Source organism: Corapipo altera, unplaced genomic scaffold (genome assembly GCF_003945725.1).
Source record: "Corapipo altera isolate COAL_440 unplaced genomic scaffold, ASM394572v1 1, whole genome shotgun sequence".
NCBI lineage: Eukaryota > Metazoa > Chordata > Aves > Passeriformes > Pipridae > Corapipo > Corapipo altera.
Genome location: NW_020884873.1, coordinates 37,206,367 through 37,228,113, shown reverse-complemented (window position 1 = coordinate 37,228,113; position 21,747 = coordinate 37,206,367). Strand labels below are relative to the sequence as shown.

Here is a 21,747-nt window from a genome sequence, read left to right as displayed (position 1 = left end):
GATATACTATTCTCTACAAATATGTAGGTTATGGTAATATCCTAAATGCTGAAGAAAAATAAGAAAAAGTACACATCACAGACGACAGAGAAAATCCCACTGCATTCCATGGTGCAGCATGCACAGGACAGGACACCAAAAAGCCACCTCTAGCATGTGACGAGCATATTTGTAGTGAGGGGGGAACACCAGGGAGGGTGGGAGGAAGAAACTCATATACTAAATTGTGCAACACAGGAGAAATTACAGCCAACCATGATAGCATAATGTTTTTGTTTGTTTGGTTGTTGTTGTTGTTGTTTTTAGATATTCACATAGTATCCATGTCTCACATAATTTCTCAGCTTTTGGATGGACCTCTCACAATAAGTGCCTAAATAAGCTGTGGTGGGAGCCACAGCCACCTGTGGCTATCGCCTTACCTCCCCATTCTCTGGGATCCTATTTGATCTCCTGTTACAGCCATATTGTGCTCATTCATGCAGTCATTTTCTAAACCGGTCTGGCTGCTCAGAGTGAGCAGTATCTTGTAAGTCTCTGTGGTGAGGGCACTGCAGGATCCTCACTTGCTGGAGCCTGGCAAGTCAATGGAAATTGTGACCAATACCCCCCAGCCCAGCATTCAGCCCTGAACATTCACCCCCTCCTCTGAGGATCAATGGTGCTTGGGGTTTGTCATGTTATGAGGTTTTACAGAGCTCAGAGCACCCTGGCTACGAAGAGGTGAGCCAGGGATTAAGGTTACTTGTTCTGTGAAAATATTTTGGCAGCCATGCCAGCATAAGCCTTCTCCCTGCCTTCTCCCTGCCTTCTCCCTGCCACCCTGGGACTGCCTCTCGCCAACCCCCTTGTGCAGCTGTCTGCTGGGTGGGGCAGTACAGCCACACACATGCCCATGCTGGCACAGATGGTTGTGACCACACAGCTAGCCCAACAAGGGTCATGCAGGGTGGAAAGTAGGGATGAGGCAGTGGGAGAGGCAGCCCAGCAGTGGGGAAGCCTCTGCCTCAAGAAGTCTACCAAAATGTGACTAAATGTGCTCCTCATCCCACAGCTATTTTAGTGAGTTTAAAAAAGAAGGACTTGCCTGCCTACTTGAGCTGGTTACACAGCTGAAGTGGCAGGGTTGTGTCTTTAACAATGCCCTGCACAACTGCAAACAAGTTGGGCTGGTCTTGGCACCTGGTCTGGGTCACTGAATATCCCTATTCAGGGGTAGCTATTGTACCTTGAGCTCATGCTTCACCTGAAGCCAAGTGAATTTTCCAAGTTCAGACATGCTCTCTGGGTGTTCATGTCTTTAACTATATAGAAGATTATATGGATGGCTAAAAATTTGCAGAATCGGGCCCTTAACCATTGTCCTAAATGTGGTTTTGCAACAAATACCACATTGTTATTTCAGAGATTGCCAAAAAAACCCCAGGACAACCAGGGATTTTCATGACAGCAGCCTGCAGGAGCCTGCCATGCAGCTGAGGACAGAGGTGACACCAGACAGGGGTATTTGCAGGAGGTTTTGGCCAGAGGCAGAGGTTGCAGTGTGATGGCAGCAGCAGCCCCATTCCCAGCCATGTAGCCTCTAGGTTACAGCACTGACAGCTATGCCAAAGCAAGAGCTGAAAAATTCTTTCCATATCTGCTGTTAATTAGTAACTAATTAGTTAGATCTGGAAAAGGCAAAAAGTGATCTGCCTCTCCTAGAGTACTGTAATTCTGGATTAACAATAGGTTACAGACCTGTTACAGCTCACAGCAGTTTTCTTTTTAAAAGACTCTAAAGTATCTCTTTTTATGTCTTAGAAAGGTATATACATTATGCACGCCAATCATTATATCACTGTTTTTGCACATGGCTACAAATAAAAGAAAAAGGCTGCATTTGTGCTCTTCATAACTTAAAGCTTTAACTGAGAGGTGCAAATACAAACAAATAAACCACACTGATTTTCTTTCCTTGTCAGCATGTTCCCATACTTTTTCCTGATCTATAAGGGGAAAAAAAATGTCACCATCCCCCAAGAGGAGCCATTAACAAATCCTTTCTTATCTTGCAGCTAAAGTAATGGCATCTTATTGACAGTGCAGCAGAACAAACAGTGTCCTGTTGAAAGCTCCAGTGCTGGAGGATTTGGGCTATCCTCAGCAGCTGAGACCAAGTAATGAAAACAGGTTTTGATGCTGAATCAAAGATAATGTCTGCTCTAGTTCTCCAATAGCCTTTAGCAGTCCCAGGTACACAGAAGTTGTGCATAGCTCACCGAGGTATCACCCGCACTACAAACTCAGTCAAGTAGGGGGACCTTACTACAATAAGTATGCCCAAAGTAGCAAGCAGTTAAAGTATGATCTATGGTACATATGGGAACAGTACTGGAATTTGTCCTTGAAATATAGGTCCATCCATTTCTTACAGGCTGGTTTAGCCGTATCAGAATCTACGACAAGTTATTTGCTAATTTTTGTACCTTATCAAATTAATTGGACCAGCTGTGGACATTTTTGACGAACAAACATGAGTTAGTGATTTGGGGTTTTGTTGTCATGTCTATGTATAAACTTATTAAAATTATTGATGTGCCTTTGTTCTTTGGATAGATTCTTCTTCTTGTAGCATCCTCTCAATATCTTGTGGGTAAGAAGAGACTTTTGCAACCTAGGTATCAGAGTTAGGTCCATAGTACACATATGGCTTTGTACAGATTAAAAATCTGTCAGATAGAAAATGTAACTGTGCCTCTCAAATTCACCCAAACAAAAGGGAAACAAAAATGTAGAAAACAGGTGTGTTGTAGCGCTGAAGCCTACAGCTTCAAGTTAGCTAAACCACCCCTACCATAGCTCAATCACCTCCTGTGACCCCAAGCAAGCTTTCCTGCACATTTTTCCACTAGCACTTCTGTTCACTTGACATCCTGAAAGACCAGCTCAAGATGCAAAACTGGGAGAGACCTAACTAAAATCATACAAATACTGAATAGTCTTCTACCAGCTCATCACAGGGCCAGTGAACAAAGTGCTGGTGCACAGAAAGAGCAGGGCACTATGTCACGGCATAGCAGGATAAGAATGTAGGACCCATTTGGAATGCTTCAAACTTTCATGGACCTGTGGCCTGGCATCCTGGCTGGGAGGTTGGAAGAGGCAGTTGAGTGGGTCTAACAGATCTCTGCTGACTAAAGGTCATCATTCTCCCTCTCCATCAATCTGCGCTACAAACAGCATTCCTCAGGCCCTTTGTGAAGATAATTCAACTCACCAACCCATCAGAAAATTACCCCATTTTTATTTATTCAGTTTTATTCTGGATCATTGAGTCAACCTGGCTCATTACAGATCCAAACAGCACCACAATCAGAGCAAGGGGTGAGGGAACACACAGTCTCAGAAGCTGGGGGATCACACCTGTCCTCTCAGGGGTAATGATGTATTAGATCAACTGAGCCATCCTCAGCCTTGCATGGAATGAACTGCAGCTCTCAAAGTTCCATTGCTTCACAGAACAGTAACTTGTTTTGCAAATGCTTTTTTTATTCTTGTCTTTATTTGTGTATTTACAAAGCCAATGCATCACATCTGTATAGCACATATATAACAGGCTAAGACAGAATGTGAACATACATTAAGAAAGTGCTCAATTTATCAGTATTAAATTTAACAGATCTTATATTAAGTACAACTTCTACTGTTGAGTAAAGAAAGATTAATACTAAATCCTACCTGTGCTAGAGCAGGAGTGAGCAATATGTGATGTCTTAACTTGTGAGTATGCATCTTCTAAATGCAGAGGCGGAGCCAGGAGGAAAGTGGAAGGGGGCCAAATTCTAACTCCTTGAGGAAGCTGAACATCCACCAAGGCTTGGCCAGGAAGAATAAGAGGACCTGTGGCAGAGCAAGGCTAGTTCTCACAAGTGGCTTCTCAAAAAGCTCCTAATAATGCTGGCAAACAGCTGGCTCAGGAATATACCGCTTCCATTTTCCAGATATCCCTCTTCAATTAAAGCTGAATTCTCAGGAAAATAAAAACTTATTAAATATTTAAATAGACATTTTAATAGAGAAAGAAATACTTACAATAAGCAGTCAGGACATTCCCAGTGGTTCTTCTCTCCTATTTGCTCCCATAGGTCCTATATGGGTGTTAGTGGCTCTGTGCAATTTAGTTTAATGCACAGGAGATGATCTATGAGTTCAGACAGCCAAGCCCAAAGAGACTATATTCAGTGTGGTGGCCAAGAGGGTCTCCAACTTCCCTCTTCTTTGCCCAGGAATAAGATAAAAGCATGCCCAAACCTTGATTTTGAGATGGATAGCTTTTTCCCCCTCCAGCTTCAGAACTGCCCAGACTGTGTAAATGACCTAATAAACATACTCTAGTTTGTCTTGCTTTTACAAAAATTAGAAATACCCAATACACCCACTTTGTAATCTCATAATAAGTCACATTTGTGCAAAAATTCCCAAATCTCTGCTTTCTCCCACTGCTTCTGGTTTTCACTTGGTTTTCCAAAGAAGGAGGACTGCCTATACTTGTACTTTGGAGCTTATGGTCAAAATTACATGAGAGCAGTACTCTGCCCCACGCTAGTGTGATCTCTCAGCAGCTGAAAGCTCATAAGAATCCAGCAACCACCACATCTAAGTCCAACATCTGGCCCCAGTCAGCCTCAGACGTGAGCTTAAACACCACTCTTCATCTCATCATCCTTTTTTTTTTTATCTTTCCAGTGTGACAGGAGTTTCATCTCTTTAATAGAAACATTCTATGTCTTTAAACACCAACAGCCTCATCTGGCCTACCAATAATTAAGCCATTATTAGAGTAACTTACTCTCCTTTCACAAATAGCTTAAGGAGTACAAAAAAAATCCCACAAATTAATGTATGACTCTTTGCATTGATTTCATTAATTGCTGTTGTCTGGCCTTAAATGAGATTGTGACTTGAAAGGTCAGGGTATACTGTAGATAAAATTTTTGATTGCCCAACACTGGAAAGGTGGGAAAATTGTAAACACATGGTCTGAAAAAGTAATTTACTACTTTACTTCAAGAATCTCCATGATTCTGCTAATAGACCCCTTAAGTTCACGTTATCTAATGAATTATTCTCAATCATACTGGTAATATGTGAATGGAAATGTTACATTTGGTCAGCCTTTGTAAAACTCTTACAGTTAAATCTAGCCTGATCTTTTTAACAATTCTAAATGCAGGAACATAAGGTACAACACAGTTATTCTTGATGCAGACAAACAGCTTTCCAAAGAGAACATTTCATGCTCAGTATAACCAAGTATGATGGATTCCCCCTGCTCCTTTTTCTCCAACAAAATCACTGGAGGAATTGTTTGCACTCTACATTTTCAAAGCATCTTCTCAGTCAAGTGCATGTTGCATTTCAATGAAGGATGAGGTTTTCCAAGAGCCTCTGGAAATGTACTTTGCAGAAAGATCAGAAAAGCCATGTTTGGTCTGTTTTCCTCTTTTAATTTGACTGACACAGAAGAACCTCGGCTGTATTACCTTCCAGATCAAGAAGGTACATCTCCAGTCACAGTGAAAGAGGACGTTGGTGTAGATTTTTATTTTCATTAAATAAAAACCGAAGAGAAGATAATCCCAATTAGTAATGAGCTTCAGATATATTAAAGAAACAAATGAATTATCATATATATAAATTTCTAAAATTATCATAAGTAAAGAAATACCAGAAAGGACATTAGTAATCTGGTGAGCAGTCCCACACCTTGCCCTTCTCTAGAAGATCCCTTCTCTAAGATGACATACAAATACATAGTCCAAGAAATTTTTCCTTTTTATTGTAAAAATTATATTACCAAATGTCTTAAAGTACCAAATGCCTTAATGTAATGGATGAGAAGACAAACTTCACTTGTAGGCTGATGCTGATCTCGCTGAGGACCAAGGGACAGGTCATTCCTTCAACCTGACTGATGACATCACCACTTAAAAGCACAGTAAGGAAAATGGGCAGTCAAGGCACAGGGAGAGGCAAGCCTCAGGACCAAGTTTCACCTAAATCAGCATGATAATCACATTTTTTTTCAGAGCATTGTCCTTAACAGAGGTTGTTCTTAGCCTGCTCCTTAATGAAAGGGATAATAACTCATGAGAACAACTACAGGAGATATTTCTAGTCAGCTTTTGTTCTTGTACTTGGCCAGTTTATGTGCAGCCTTAGGGTATAAATAGAGAGACTATAGAGGGGATTAACAGACTTTCTTTCCAGCAGGGCTCATGTGCCAAAGCAATGAGTCTATTAGCATTGTTTCCCTTGAAAGGTTGGTTTAACTCCGAAACTAGCACAAAGGCACCAAAATCCTTCCTGGAGCCCCATATTCTCTGAAAAGGAGGGAGATCTCACTTGTGGATCTAAATACTTTGGTGTTTATCCATCCATCTGCGATAACCCAATCAGATTTTCCACCTCCCATTTGCAGCCATCATGAGAGACAAGGATTCTGTGGGGATTTTACACTCCTACAGGCTCCATATGAGCAGAGTCACTTCTCAACGACACCATTTTAACACTGAATATTATTTGATTATCAGGATGTTAGGGATGACTGTGGCATTTCACTCTTCTGTGTACTGGCAGCCTAACAGAATGCTACAGAGGATGGAGAATACAGGCATTTAAAAGCTAAGCCTCACCTCCCCAGGTTTTAGGGCCCTGGAGCATAGACATCTATACCCAAACAAGGCACCCCAGGATCCCTTTGAGAAAAACTGGCACTATTCAGTTGTGATCCTTTTGATCAATTTTGATTGACACTGGGATGTGGTGAATTACCTGGAAGTAAACGAGAACTGGTTGAGTTGTTTTATAGGTGGCCAGGCAGGGTAGTATTTCTACTTCTGTTTTCTCTCTCCCATGGACAATTTCTTTCACTAAGCTCACAGCTACTCAGCAACCCTCCAGTTTCTTAGTTTGTTTGCTTGTTTGTTTGTTTTTAAATACAATCACATATTTGCAAAGCTTTTTAAAAATTAATTATATTCTTTTTAGGGAGAACTCGAAGAGGCACAGCAGAGAGTACAGTGACTTTCCATGGAGTGAACAGATAGAGAAACACAATGTGAACACATCCATCACTTAGAGAAGCAGTAGGACTTTGCTCTGCACTAGGCATTAGGATCCACCAGACTGTCTGCACATGTTATTAAATTAAATATGATCCCAAGTTTAAACACTCTTTGGACCAGCTCTAGATTCCCAGCACGTCAAAGGATGGAGCCCTCACAGGCTATGGCTGACAGCATTCCCACAGACAGACATATCTTGAAGCAATTTGAAGAACTGATCATTCTGATTTTGACCACCCATGTGGTGGGCAAGGTCTCTCTGGTGTGCCACAATCAGCTGCATGATCCTGTCTGATATATGCAGTGCTCAATTTAAGCTGTGTATTATTAATATATGCAGAAGCTGCTCACTCGCTCTCTGGTGGAATTTGCTTTTGTGAGCAATGGGGGAGACCAAGGAGATGAAGAACCAGAAGCCCAGCAGAGCTTCCCCAAACGAGCAGAAGAGCTGCAGAAGTAGGTTACAAAACCTCTCAGTAGGTAGAGGAGTCCTTCTCTCGTTAGGCTATTTTTAAGCATACAGGACCAGATCCTTAGCTCATACAAATGAGTTTGGCCCCATTGATTCCATTTCAGCCAGATATATTGACACTCCTTGGAAATCTGGCCTATAATTATTTAAATATAAAGAAATACCCCGCAACACACCCCAATTACAAGCCCAAAATATATATTGAGTGTACAGTAACACTAAGCAGGACAGCCAATGCACTGCAGTAATACTAAAACTTTAATGTTCCTCAAGACATGGGGCCAAACTGGTTTTACTGCTGCATTATAGAGATGAAGCTGTCTCTATGTATTTATAAAACAGATATTGCTGCCTTATTCACTTATTCCATGTTTTTCGCTTATCAAGACATGAGAGCTGCCCTCTAGAACTTGTTCCACTCTAGGGCTGAATCTCTGAAAGATTAAAAAGCACTCTTGGTTTTACAGAAATACTCTCGATTTTACAGAAATCACCTCCTCCTATTTAAATACCTAATTAATTTCATAAGAATAATTTCCCAGTGTTTTTTTCTTTTCAATCTATTTATGAGCCTCCTGTCTGCAGCACCTTACAATACAGCAGGACCAGCTTGTTTAGTCTACTAGCAATTGTTCCATGAAAAAGCAATTTTAAGGAATGAACTATCTATCTCTTAGCAACATTTGAAATTAAGTAAAAAAGGAAAACTTTTTTGGTTTTTTGATTGGTTTGTTTTGTTACAAGAGCCAAATGGGAAATGTTTTTCCTCCCCAGGTAGTTTCTAAGAGTCCAAACTTTTCTATTTTGCAACCAAAGGCAACCCCAAAACCTTGGGAATTTTTCCACAAACATATTTAAAAGCCTAGAAAAGAATGGAGTAAAGCCTTTTCACCAGGGGTTTGGGGAAAGCAGACTGAGGTCCCTATGCCAGTGTGTAATTACATAAAATGACAGTATGAAATTATTTCATTAGAAGAAATTCAGTGAGTCCTTCCCAGCTAAGTCTTATCCCAGCTACCATCCAGTATCTGGGTACACTACTGCCAAGTTTGAAACCAGGGAAGCCTGACTGGAGTCAAAGCTTTCATTATCCCAGGATGGGCCCTGGACACTCCCCCATGGTAGGAGGAAGAGATGTTCCCCGCTCCTCCTCCTTCTTCTTCCTAGTTTGGACCAGATACACCACACTCTAGCCAAGAACCTTTCTGTAAGGATTTGTAAGTGCTCATTGAAAAAAAAATGTTTTTCCTTAACAGGTTCAATTTAGAATAATCAGTTTAATTGCTGACAAAAAAAAAAAAAAAACAAAACAACAGAAAAAGATTGAAAGATATTCAATCCATAGAAAGTGTGTGAATGAGCAAAAAAAAAATAAATTCATATCAATCTATAGATCTCACTGCGTGAAAATTAAGATAATTTTTCAAAGCCCTAAGACTGAAGTAGAGCTGCTAAAATGTATCTAAATCCATAATATACAGCAGGTAACACCCGATGCCTAGGTTTTCCTAGCTTTGTCATGCAATTTGATGGAAATAAAAAAAAAAATCCAGTTTTTATGTGACCATTTCCACTTAGTGACATCAATTTATGTATTGAGACCATTTGCAATCCAAAAGCTGCTATTGGCTAGGACTGAAAATTTTAGTTGTCAAACAGAGTTGATTCTATGATTGTTTTCATTTTGCTTTTAGGCTGGTTTTCACTGCTTTGTATCTGTCAAGAAGCGTGTTTGGTTTTGTCCTTGATGGGATGTTTGATGAAAACCTGATCAGAGCTCTGTATGTGTATTATAACTTGTAGAAGCGGAAAAGTTCCGTCCCTTTTGTATTGATTAGTAAAAAGGCTACACAGATGCTAGGTGGTTTTTAAGATTCAGTTTGTAAACTTAAGTGTTAGAGGAATTTTCAGTTAAGACACCTGAGTGCTTTTGGATCTGAATCCTAGGAATGTACCAAATTCAAATTTAGTCATGTTCGTGACTTTAAATTAGGAACAGGCACAGTTCACAAAAAATCTTGCAATTAAAAAACAACAAAACCCCAACACCTTGGATATTTACATCAGTTACAAAGGTATGCAATATTTTCTGATCTGTAGCTTACATTTGTTTAGCTTCAAAATAAAATGAGATGTACAATAATGTGTGAAATGAAGTACTGATTTTCACTGCTTTGTAAAGACTGGATTTATTTTAAAACTTATTTTCTTCATTGTAAAGCCAGTCACCAAACCAGAATCCAAATGAAGTTGTTAGGGTTTTTTTTTCCCTACAGATAGATATGAAGGCATTGCAATTGCTTGATTAGTCTTCTGCTACGTTAATGAGTTACGGGGTTCCTGAGAGAGCTGAGGTGAGGCTGAGCAGGTCTGAGGGCCAGGCTGCTTCCAGGACGAAAAAACTTCTGGGGTAGGAAGGTAGCCCCACTCCAGCCAGCCCAGCTCCAGCCCTTCCACAGCACCTCACCCGAAGCCTTCAATGAGCCATGCAACAGCCCCACCACCTCACCCAGCCTGTGCTGGGATTTGAAACACCACAAACTCAAAACCAGTAGAGAGTGGATAACCTCATTTTACTTCCAGGTGTGAAGAAGGGGCAGCTGAGGGCAGATGCACATGCTTCAGGCTGTCCTGGGGCACAGGCCTCCTCTCCTCTGCCCTTGGGTCTGACCCCACTTATCAGGAGGCATTTTGGGGGTTCAGTTGTGGAAAAGTCCCCTGCAGCATCCAATATACCACTTGCACATAACACAACAGGTGTAGCACACGTGTCTCTCGTCTGTGCAGTAATGGATAAGAAGATTTTAAAAGTTCTTACTCTCAGCTGAGTGAGTCACCCAGAGACAGGAACTGCTTCTGTCTGTTTTCCAAACTCAAAACCAGGAGCTGATGAGAGACTTGGTTGCTCTCTCTCACACCTTTGTGATCTGTTTCTTCAGAAATATCTCTCTAGGACGCAGTAATGGTAATTTAATGGGCTATTTCCTCCAATATCCACCTTTTATTGGCTAAATGCATCTGTCTGATGGATTAGGAGAGTAATTTCTCCTCGTGTAAGGTAAATCCCATAAGTCACAGAGAGCTTTGCTCTTCATGCGAAGATGCAGTGTGACGTTTCATTGCTCTTTCGAAAGACAGGGTGAACAGGAGCAAGGCATCAACTGAATTATTTTTTTCTGTATTCATTTATGTATCGTGATTCTTTTAGGTGCTTCCTTTTTAGCGAATTTAGTGGCCCTGCAGCTCTCAATCCTTCCTCCCCTTAGCTCAAGTGACAGGCAGCTTTAGTAAATTGCCTATACATCAGAGGTAAATGTGCTGTCATTCATAAACATGTTCCCAAGTGAAGCAGAGCTAAGGACAGTGGGGCAAACCTTCCTAGGGGCTAGGCAGGGGGGTGGGGTTGCGGGGGTGGTAGTGAGGAAAGCCTCTCCACCGGAGGTTCCATTGTGGCTGCTCACAGTGAACAGACACAACCACCTGCCCATGCTCCAGCAATCCAACCCCATCATCTGACAGGTCTCAAAGTGGTCTGCACAAGGATTCACACAGGCAATAATGAAGTTATTTAAGCAGCTTATATCTGCCCTCTGGGATAGAGGCCAATCTGACGGGATCTAATGCAGAGTCTATTTCTAAAATGAAGTTAATGTTGAAAATGGGCTACATAATAATACTGTTATTGAAGGTTTTAAAGATAAACAGTCATTAATAACAGTCTTTCAGCTGAGTTCTAAACTATATGGAATGGAATAAAGATGAGGGCACTTCACAACTGAGGCAGCACAAGTTACATTATAAATTTCAATATGCTGCCATGCTACATGAGTTACGTTAAATTATTTTTCCTATATTTGAACTTATCAGCTGTTCCCTCTTTCTTTAAACAGGATATTCTCCCATGGAATATCATTAAAATGTTATTAATACAAAGAGCCAACCCATTCTGAATGTTAATAAAATACAAATGCAGATTGTTACACTTGTCTTCCTTATTTTGTCAGAAGAAGGAAGACAGAATAGCCAGACTCCTGTCTAGAGATTGGCTGGTATGGCATGAATGGTAAATAGCCATTCCTCCTCAATTGCAGCAACACAGGGCAGTTTTCTAAAGCTATTATAAAAATAATTTGCCAGATATCTCTATAATTTATCCTTTGCATCCATATTCTGAAGTGTGGCTTAAGAATTTTTCAAATTGGGAAAATCTCCAAGAAACAAAAATGATTATGCCACCTTTTCTATCATTTTCCTACTGAAGACCCCTTGAGAAAATTTTTCTCAGTCTAAAAGCAACTTTTAATTTAGAAAAGAGTGAATACACAAGACATGAGCTCAGTAGATGTGAGACAGAGGCTGGGGTGGAAAAACTTATATGTTCTTAACTATATACACAAACACTAAATTTCCAAGCTCACCTGAAAAAGTATTGCAGTTTTTGCACAATACTATTATTTTTAACACTTGACTTTGCAAATGATGTTCACATACATTAAAAATAATAAAAAAAAAAAGGCAACCTGATATTTGGGGCCTAAGTAAGCATTCCTACACTTAGTCATCAGAAAGTTCATCCTATGTGCTTTAGGTTTAACAAACCTGTTATTTTTGTCTGGGCACTAGAAAAGCAATTCCTTTACATAGTCTTTTATTCTACTAGTATTTTTGCCCACATATATACTCAATTTCACATAATTATCCCAAATCCACCCAACCCCCCTAATAACTGAGACCTGTATGACAGCCTAAATTCCTTAGATAAACTCCCCTAAGTAAGGTTAGTGTGTACAAAGACCTCTGAGAACACAAAGAGCGGCAGTCACAGAGGGCTACAAGGTAAAGCATCCCAGCTTTTTGAGCATTACAGTTGCTATCTCTTTCCTTAAATCCTCTCTAACAACTGTACAAATCATTTTAAGTGAAAAGATATTAATTGGGTCAGAAAAAAATAGAAGTAAAACAGAACAGGAATATAGTAATATAATACATTAAAGGGAATTTCAAAAAAATAACGAAAGGAAAAGCATTTGTTGAGCACACTCCATCCAGCTCCAGCTGCTTCACTTTGAACTTGGGGGGTGCCCCAGTTTTTGCAGAGAGCTCACCTGCAGCCTCAGCCATCTCTGGAGTCAGGCTGAAGCAGCTGGGGGATTTGTTGCAGTCAAACCCTTTGATATAAAAAGTAAAGACTCACTGCAGGAGGAAAAAAGGGAGTCCCTTATACACCCACAGTCTGTTCTTTTGGGGAGAAGGTTGTTGATACTGCATTTGAAGTGATAAGCACCATCAAGCTTTGTGTCTAGGGCTCTATGCTACACACTTAAGCTAAAAATAGTTTTTAAAAGCTAATCAGAGAAGGCTGTGTAATATCAGCTAGGAAGTGCAGAGGCTGGTCTTGTTTCTTTTTCTCCCCATGAATGCTTACACATTTGAGTTTGCTCTGGAAATTAAATGGTGCTTCCAAACACAGGAGATTTAAGAATAAAATTCCCATTAACAGCTGTTAACAAGAATGATCTGTGTAGATTCCCTTATACTAAGAGAACAATAAACTCCTGGAATTCAAATACTCTATAAGAAAGAAAGAGAAGTTAAAAAAAAAAGTCCCAGAAACTCAGATCTCCCACCAGGCTTGGCAGCAGGGATCCACTGTCATCGCCAGGGCTTGGCCCCTGAGATGCCTCAGCAACTGCCTTGGTCCTTCCCATTATCCCAAATGACAGACACGTCTGCAGGTGTTTGCTGGGCAGTAAGGGACCCATCAGAGTACTCAGCCCAGGCACAATAAATGCATTTTTACCATTTCTGGGGCTTGCTGGGTTACAAACCCAGGTGTGCTGTGAGTGAACCACTGAGCAAACAGGGAGGATGTGGCAGTCTCCATCCCCGGTGCTGAAGCTGTGCAGCAAAAAAAGTAATAGTCATTGAATGAGGTACACTGACATGAAATTTAATTTACTGAGAAAGTACACCACTATTATCAACTGTTTAGGGAACTCGTTTGGGTGAGTTCTCAGAAGTTGTTACGATGGTTGTTGCCTGTGAAACACAGAGGCATGAGGTGACGTGTTTAGGACTTTGTCTCATGATATCTCACCATCACCCTCAGAGTTACTAAACACCAATTGAACCATGGTAACTGATTACTTGTTTCTGTTGCCTGTCTACTGCAAATCCATGTGAAACCATGTTCACTCTGACCCAGTTTCACCCCTCTGTGAATACTGCTTTCCACGCTGACCACAGGCTACATACAAAAGCTGGGTTGAGTCTCATGGCAGGATAACAGCTTGACTCAGGCAGCTAACTCCCCAGCATGGCTGAAGGCTTGGTCACCTTAGCCTTGCCTTTTCCTGGGAAGCATGCTTGCTACCACTCTTTGTGTATCCAGTTTCCCATCCAGTAAACTGTGCATCCTGCAGAAGCAGCCAGGCGTCTTCCCACCTGCTGGCTCAGGCTTTTTGTCGGTGAAAGGCGATTAAGGGAAATGAAGTTGTCCTTCAGCAGGGAAGGCAGGGGAGGGCAGGTCTCCCACTTCCCAGCTTTGTGTTATAACTCTATAAGTGTCAAACAAGGTACTCAGAGCTGCAAAAGAGCGAGTGACTACAAATTTCATTCTTGTAAACCAAGCAGCGTCAACAGAGCAGGAGATTCTTATTCAGTTCATCAATTATCAAATTGCTCATGCAAATAAAAGCAACTTACTGTATAATATTGAAACATTGACACAGAAACAATAGCCTAGATCTCCACCAGCCTGAGTGCCCCAGCCAGCAGCTACAATCAGCCTGCTCTAGGCTGTATGTGTTCCTGTGAGACTGATGCTAATTTTAAACAGGGAGACTGGATTAGTTGGGAAAGCTGCATTGCACAATGCCATATCACCTACCTGCTTATCAAAGTGGTTGTAAAACAGAGATATAGAAAAGATTCTAAGTTATGCCAAGCCCAAGGCAAACAGTAGGGTAGGCAGGTAGGCAGGAGGTGAGAATGTCAGGTTGAGGAGCACTCACTCATTTAACAAACTGCTGCTAGAAAAGTCCAATACATGTCATATAATTGTAGTCTATTTCCATTTCTAGCTTTCAGACTTCTATGACTTTCGTGTTACATTCATTCCTGATTGATATGAAAGGCTACTAGGTGGTCTTCTTAGCCATAGGAATGAGATGTAACTAAGAAAGGAAGGAGTTTAAAACAGCATGGAAGGATCCCTTTTAAGAGCATTGACTCCTTTCTAAAATGAAATTATTCACAAAAACTTCTCTTCAGAATAACACATAGCTGGTTTTGAGTCAAGGTAGGAGCTATTTCCCTGTTGGGGAAAAAAATTAATTGTTGTTGATTCAGGGTGGTCATAGGGCCCTGGTGCTTGCAGATACAGACCCAGGAGCACAGGAGCTGTAGCCACAGTCCATCTCATCCTGTCCATCCCACCCTAACAGCAGACAGACGGCCAGCATTAGACATGAGATCCCTGCATTAAGCAGAGGCGGCATAATGAATGTGCCACATTAGGACTCCTCCTAAGCCTTAACTACTGTAAGCTCTTGAAAACATGCTAATATGCCTGTTAGCATAACCAGGGTCAGATTCACAGCATCAGGCTGAGGGTAGTAGCCCTCTAATTATCACCACCCACTGGAGTACCCAGCCTGGCTCACAGGATGGAGAAACCAGCATGCAGCCTCCCCTAGCCTGCACAGCTGCACCCAGCTTTACCAGCAACTATTATAACCCAGGAAAGTGTTGCTGCAAACCATGATCTCCTCAAATGTTATTTATTGCCTGGTTCCAAGGATGTTTGTGAATTATGTTGAAAAGTATCTCCCTTTCCTCTGACTTGGAATATTCTCAGACTTTCTGTGACTACCTCTATTTTCATGGGTGGGAAATACGGACAACAGCTGCACCTGCCCGGCCTTCCCTATACTAATGATTTTCAGCCATTATACCCCAAAAGGCACAGGGCAGAGAGCCCAGATGTGCAGTCAGCTGGCAGAGAGCTGCAGGTAGCAGCAACTTCCTTTGATTATGTGGTTGTGGACCTCTAAAGGCCCTTTAGTGGATCGCAAGGGGTATGTGGATGAGTCCTTCTAGACTACTTATTATTTTTTCTCCTTTTTTATGTCTCCTTTTTACTTATCTCTAAGGGAAACAACTCCAACCTTATTAATTTCGCTTGATGTGAGGGTTTTTCTCTGCTCCAATCATGTTTGTCACCCTTCCCCATACTATTTTTACTTGTTTTGTTATTACCTTGAACAAAGATGGTCAGAACAGCAGAAACAGTTCTCCAGCCACATGACTTGCAAACTACAGAAAAACAGGTCAAGGCTAGACTGAACTCTGAATCAGCTCTAGCAAGGTCAGTGGAGTTACCTTAGGAATGAGTATACTCCTCTTCAGTTGTTTCTTGCCAAATTCATGTTCCCTAGTACAGCTTAGGCTGTGAAAAGCAACTATTGTTGACAACACCTTGTCCATAGTGCATGCAACTGAAGTCCCATCACACATATTTTAGCTGGAAATGTGGATACACACAAGCCATACTAAGCATTTTAGCAAAATCATGCCTAAGCCTGTCTGTACAGCATTGCAACACATGACCAGAGAAATGAACTGGCCATCTCAGACTCCTGTTCAGATTACTACCAAAAGGAAGGGACAAGAAACCCACTGCCAATTAACTAGGGCCCTGCCTTCTGTTCCCATGGCTTGTGTCATTCTGTGCTGTCTATCAGGTTTTAGATCTTCTTGTTCTCCATACACAGATTTTTCTTTGTTTTTATTTTTACTAAATCCTTCATTTTGAGGCATCAATCAATACCATAAATTAATAATATACCACTCAGGATATGCTGCTTTTCACTTCCATTACAAATTGCCTTGTTTTGGCATTGTGCTCAAGAATAAATAGGAGACCTTGATTTTCTAAAACATTTATTATATTGTGCATCTTCCACTCCCTGTTGACTCTATTCATACATTTATTTTTTTTATTTGCTTTCTGAATCAAGCAGCTGTGGTCCCTCCATCTCTCTTTATATGGAAATATTTCCAGGCTTTTAGATGATGTCTGTTGGTATGGCAAGACTCTGCTTTGTCCAACTACACTGTAACATAAAGGAAACCTGATGCGATACAAAACCAACTGCCCATTAAGTATAATAATGAGTTTTCTTTGTATATGTTCTCAGGCTTTAGTGACTTCCAGTCAGGTAAAAAAATTTGGATCAGTATCTTGAGTGGTGCCATTCTTCCTACACCCTACAGCCCTTGCAGTGCTTTATGCAATCTATGGTAGCTGACAGTAGTTCTTCCAGACCTTCTCAGCTTCTGAGGCCTTTTTCATCCAAGAATTTAGGGGAATGTAGAAAAAATGCAAGATGGAGGTGGAGGGAACCAAACAGGCATGATCAGAAGTAGTGAACTGAGCTGAGCCACATAACAGAACACTACTGGAATAACCCATCACTGCTCTACCTCACAGCAACATCTTCCCAGCCTGGACCTGCAAGATCTTCCCTCAGGCAGATGCTTTTGATTTGGCAGTGACTATAATTGCTTTCTGTATTAAGGATGCACAGTGCAATATGGTGATTTGTATTCTGTAAGTCAGTGTTAAAAAAGAAGAAACCAGTAAAAACCGAAACAGATTTCTAGTGATGTCTGTATTAGTGCTGAGCTCAGAAAGGTTTCCCCAATCCTAAATTTCTTCATCAAGAACCAATGAAAACACTGGCAGTAGCCCAATTTCATGCAAGTGATCCAGGTTTTATGAATCCCTACAGAGAGCCTACTCTCCAGCTGTAATCACAACTGCACCAGAGCACCCGTGTCCCCTAACTGCACCAGAGCACCCGTGTCCTTCCCCTCCATGGGGCTCAAGGATGACTTCCTGCTCTACTGATGCAGAGAGCAAAGGGCTACACAGACAGAACATGCCAGTTCCCAGTCAGACTCCGCTGAATAAGAGTGTCACAGATCTCTGTAAGATTTGCAGGCATAGCCAGCCAAAGGGATATTCATGAATTCTCACTTTGAATGCTGTCCCCTTGAGATTTTTTTTTCAGTACTTGCAAACCTGCCAGCTTTTTTAACATATAAATAGGAACATTTAGTAAGAAAACAGGGACATGATTCTAACTCTATCAAAATACATCTGATAGAAAGAGCTTTCAGGAGAAAAAGAATTGAAAAGATTCACTGCTTTTAAAGAATGGTTAAAACCCCATCTTTCATTACAGCAAGACCCAGGAGGAATGGCTTTGATCCCTCAATATTATTGGAGCAAAGGCAGTTAATACCTACTTCTAGAGCAGGAACACTAGCTTTTTTACAGAATTCTTTAAATTACTTCCAGGGTTATTAAAGTCAATTGTAAAACAGCACTGCGTTTACCTAACCAAAATTTCTCCATCAGATCACTCCACAAAAGGTTTTAGAAGTTGCAATATCAAGTGTTGCAATTCTGAACTTTTGACACTTTCAACTGTTTCATGCTACTAACTTTGGGAACCTTAGCCAGGAACAAAAATCTTGCAGAGCTCCTCTGAAGTTATTGGAGAACTTCAGGCAATAATTCAGGCTGACTGTTACATGAGATAAAACCAAGATCTTGGCCCCCAGAGAAATAACAAGCCGTGGGTTATATACTAGGATCCCCATTGAACATGTGGAGACATCCACATGCCTCTGAATGGGATCTAGGAAAACCACCAGAAGGCAATGGGAACCATCTCACCTAGTTGGCACTAAAGAGCTGGGGGTGAAAACCTTTTCACCCTCAGTCCCAGGAAGCTGCTGATGCAACCTTCTCTGTTTCCTTGCTTTCTAGGAGCAGTGAGGATACCCATCCAGGTCTGAGGGAACCTTGGCCACCACTCTCTGCCCAAGGCAATTTTAACCTACATCTTTTTGTAGCTACCAGCATATAATTGGATGTTGCTCTCCAGTGTCTCCAGGTTAATTTTTCCAGTTTTTATGAAATGATTGCATGTCTGTTGGGCTAGCAAACCAGAAAATACCTGTCTAATCTAGTCACTTGGAGTAGGTATGGAAGAGCATTTCAGATTCTGCTCTCAAGATTATTTGGTTATTTAATATGAAACATTGATTGGAGAAGAAATCAAAACATTGATCTGACAGAAGAAATGGTGTTGTTTAGTGGATATCTGAAAATACCTACCTACTCTCAGCAAGGAGATCGTGTTGGTCATGTTCCCAACCTATCATTCGAAAAATTAAAGACTTTTCTGGAAGAAACATAGATGCCTAGAGACTTATGATCCTGCAAGGGTCAGCTAGCAACAGAAAAGAAATTTTAAGTATTTAATTATGGTTTGATATCCTTGTATGTAGGATGTGCTAGAGATACTATTGCTCCCAGGTTTCTCTATGACACAAATCCCAGGGGGAAGTCCAATGACTGCAAAGAAAGAGGATACACTGGACTCATTTAGTCTTGTTCCCTGTCCCACATATAGATGGAGGCACACATGTAGCATACTGCCATTCTTATTTCAAAATTATATAAAGAAGTATGTCATTTTTGAATGACATGCGGAATGAGCTGACCTGCTATCTACCTACCACTCACCATGGCATATTGGCATAGCATGTTGGCCAAATAAGATAAATAAATAGGGGTTTACCTATTAGTCTGAGAAATAAATCTCACAATGGGCAGATCTATTTTAAAATGTAAACAGATTGGAAGACAACATTGTGCCACCTATGAGATTACTGGGGTTATGTTCAAGACCGGGAAGAGACTAGACAAAATTATATGAGGATCACCACTGAGGGGAGTGGAAAATCATGTATTTAAGCAAGTAAGCAGCCTGAAGAAAATAAAACATCAACATAAAACAATTAAAAAGTGGGCAAGATGAAAATAAAAGACAATTAAGGAACACAGAAAATAGAAAAAATATAGAAAAGAAGAAGAGCCATCAAGGTCACCAGCAGGCAAAGATGTCTCTGAAAAGCATTTTAATGCACTGGAAAAGAATTGTCTTCTATTCCTTCCCACGTACTAGGGTTTTTTTCTGATTACGGAGCTTTTACAAAATGCTTTTGTGCAATATATTCTTTATTTTATAAAGCTCTCATATAAACTGCACACATAATATATAAACATATTTTATAATATGATAACTCATTCTTTAACTTCACTGTGAAAATGTAAATTATCTGGCTTTCAGTAATAAGGAGGAGATCAGATTCAGTTTAATGAGAAGATTTGATTTACCTCCACAGTCATTGACTTGTCATGGTCCATCAGTCAGCCATGCCTAAATAGGGTTTCCAAATGAATTAAAGCCATACCCTAACATGTATTTATAGAAACAATCATAGGCCACCAAATAAAATCTGTGTTAGTCAATGAACTTCAGACAAACCATGCTTAGAGCATTCAAACACCTAAAGATGCACGCCACATGATGAAATCATTAGAGTTTACAGTCTTTCTGGTATTATATACCAAAGGAGAATTGGATCATAGGAAGAAAAAGGGTCACAAGCAATTAAAAAATACCCAGAGATTTTCACTTCTCAATAAAAACAATTCTGCACAGTAGTAACTGAAAGATCATAGTAGTGACTGAAAGATAACAGTGTTTAGCAATTGGAAAATGACATTCTTGTGTGTAATATTAGTTGTTGCTCTTAATCCAGTTAGCAGCAGTGAGAAGGTAGCTGTATTATTAAACACTCTTGTGTTCTTATGGAACAATGGCTGGAGTTTGAAAAGCCAAAGTGAGGAGGTAAGATAGATTTCCTTCCCTCTGTTAAACTGCCCCAATAGAACAGTGGCAAAATTCCTTCTGCCCCTGCCTTTCCAATATCTGTTACAGAGATAAATACATATGTCCTTTTCTAAAGAACCAAGTAAATACCTGAAATGCCATTAACTCTTCCTTAAAAAAATAAAAAGAGAACCAAAACCACAATGTGCAGGTGGAGCCCAGATGTTGGTCTTTCAGGTACTCACAGGGGTCGTTTTGAAAAAAGACGTGTTAAAACACTTCATGACATGTTTAGGCCATAAATCAGGCACTAGTTTCCAGAGATTAAGAACTGTTCCTGTGGGTGGGCCACTATATAATATTTCTTTGGAACTTAGGGAGTTGCTAACTGTGCAAGAAATGGTAACAGCTTCATCAGACTAGAGGCCTGTTAAAATATGGAAATTCTTCTGTTCCTGTGATTACTAATAGAGCAAGGACAATAATTCATTACCAGTAATCTGCTGGATAACTGTTGATTTTTATCTTTATGAACTGCCACCGACAAAAGTTCAAACTTTCAAATATGGCTATTATTCAAAATTAGATTTTATTCCCTCTATAAAAATCTCCCAGAGATTAGAATACTTATTAAGATAAAAAAATTGAGAGCATGGACTGCATTAGTAGGCTATAGGTTGTTTCAGGCTTCGGTCAGGCTCTTATCTGCAAATAAATATCAAAGGGAAAATTGATAGCATTTAATATTACAAATTAATATGTGATGTAAAATTAACTTTTGAAGCAAAGAACATAAATGATGCCTTTTGTATATTCTCATGACGCAAAGTTGTAAAAAATTGTAGAAAACCAAATCATAGTATGTGCTGAATTTCAAGTGGCAGATATTCACAAGCCTAGCCAAAGGATAGACCCAGCCCACCAGCTGTATTGAGGGAAGCATCTGACCAGCAACTGGTTCTTCAGCATGACTGTCTTAATTATGCTTTGCTAATTATGTTATTGATCTTCCTCTGAGGAATCTCGTCTCTTGTGAAAACAGTAGTAACTCAATTAATTTAAAAATGGAAGGTGTTTCCTCTATTTTTAATGAAGCAGAAAGCAATCTAAAAATGGTGTGAAAAGAAAGGGTACCAGAGCACAAATACCTCTGCTGCCTATATTCAGCCATTGCAGACCAATGGAAATTATTCTCTTTCTTTTTACCGAAACTACAGACTGTGAGCAGAAATAGGTAAACTACATATTCACCATAATAATTGGAGAAGAATATGTGCCTAATATAGGTCATCGCTTCACTGAATCTAATCTCCTATGATCAGAATACTGTTCTTTTACCAAAAAAAAAAATTTGACCAGTGTCAACAACATCAAATCAATACAAACAAGAACAAATCTCTAGAAGGCAGGT

At 40.3% G+C, this 21,747-nt stretch overlaps 1 protein-coding gene across 1 annotated transcript in view; it reads left to right on the top strand.

Annotated features, from left to right (window-relative positions):
- ANO6 (anoctamin 6) overlaps positions 1-9,687 on the top strand; it is an 87,053-nt gene extending 77,366 nt beyond the window's left edge. The window contains exon 20 of the mRNA XM_027661929.1: positions 7,033-9,687. Coding sequence (XP_027517730.1) covers positions 7,033-7,068 — 36 coding nt within the window. The 3' untranslated portion in view covers positions 7,069-9,687. The remainder of the gene's footprint in view (positions 1-7,032) is intronic.
- The last annotated feature ends 12,060 nt before the right edge of the window (positions 9,688-21,747 follow it).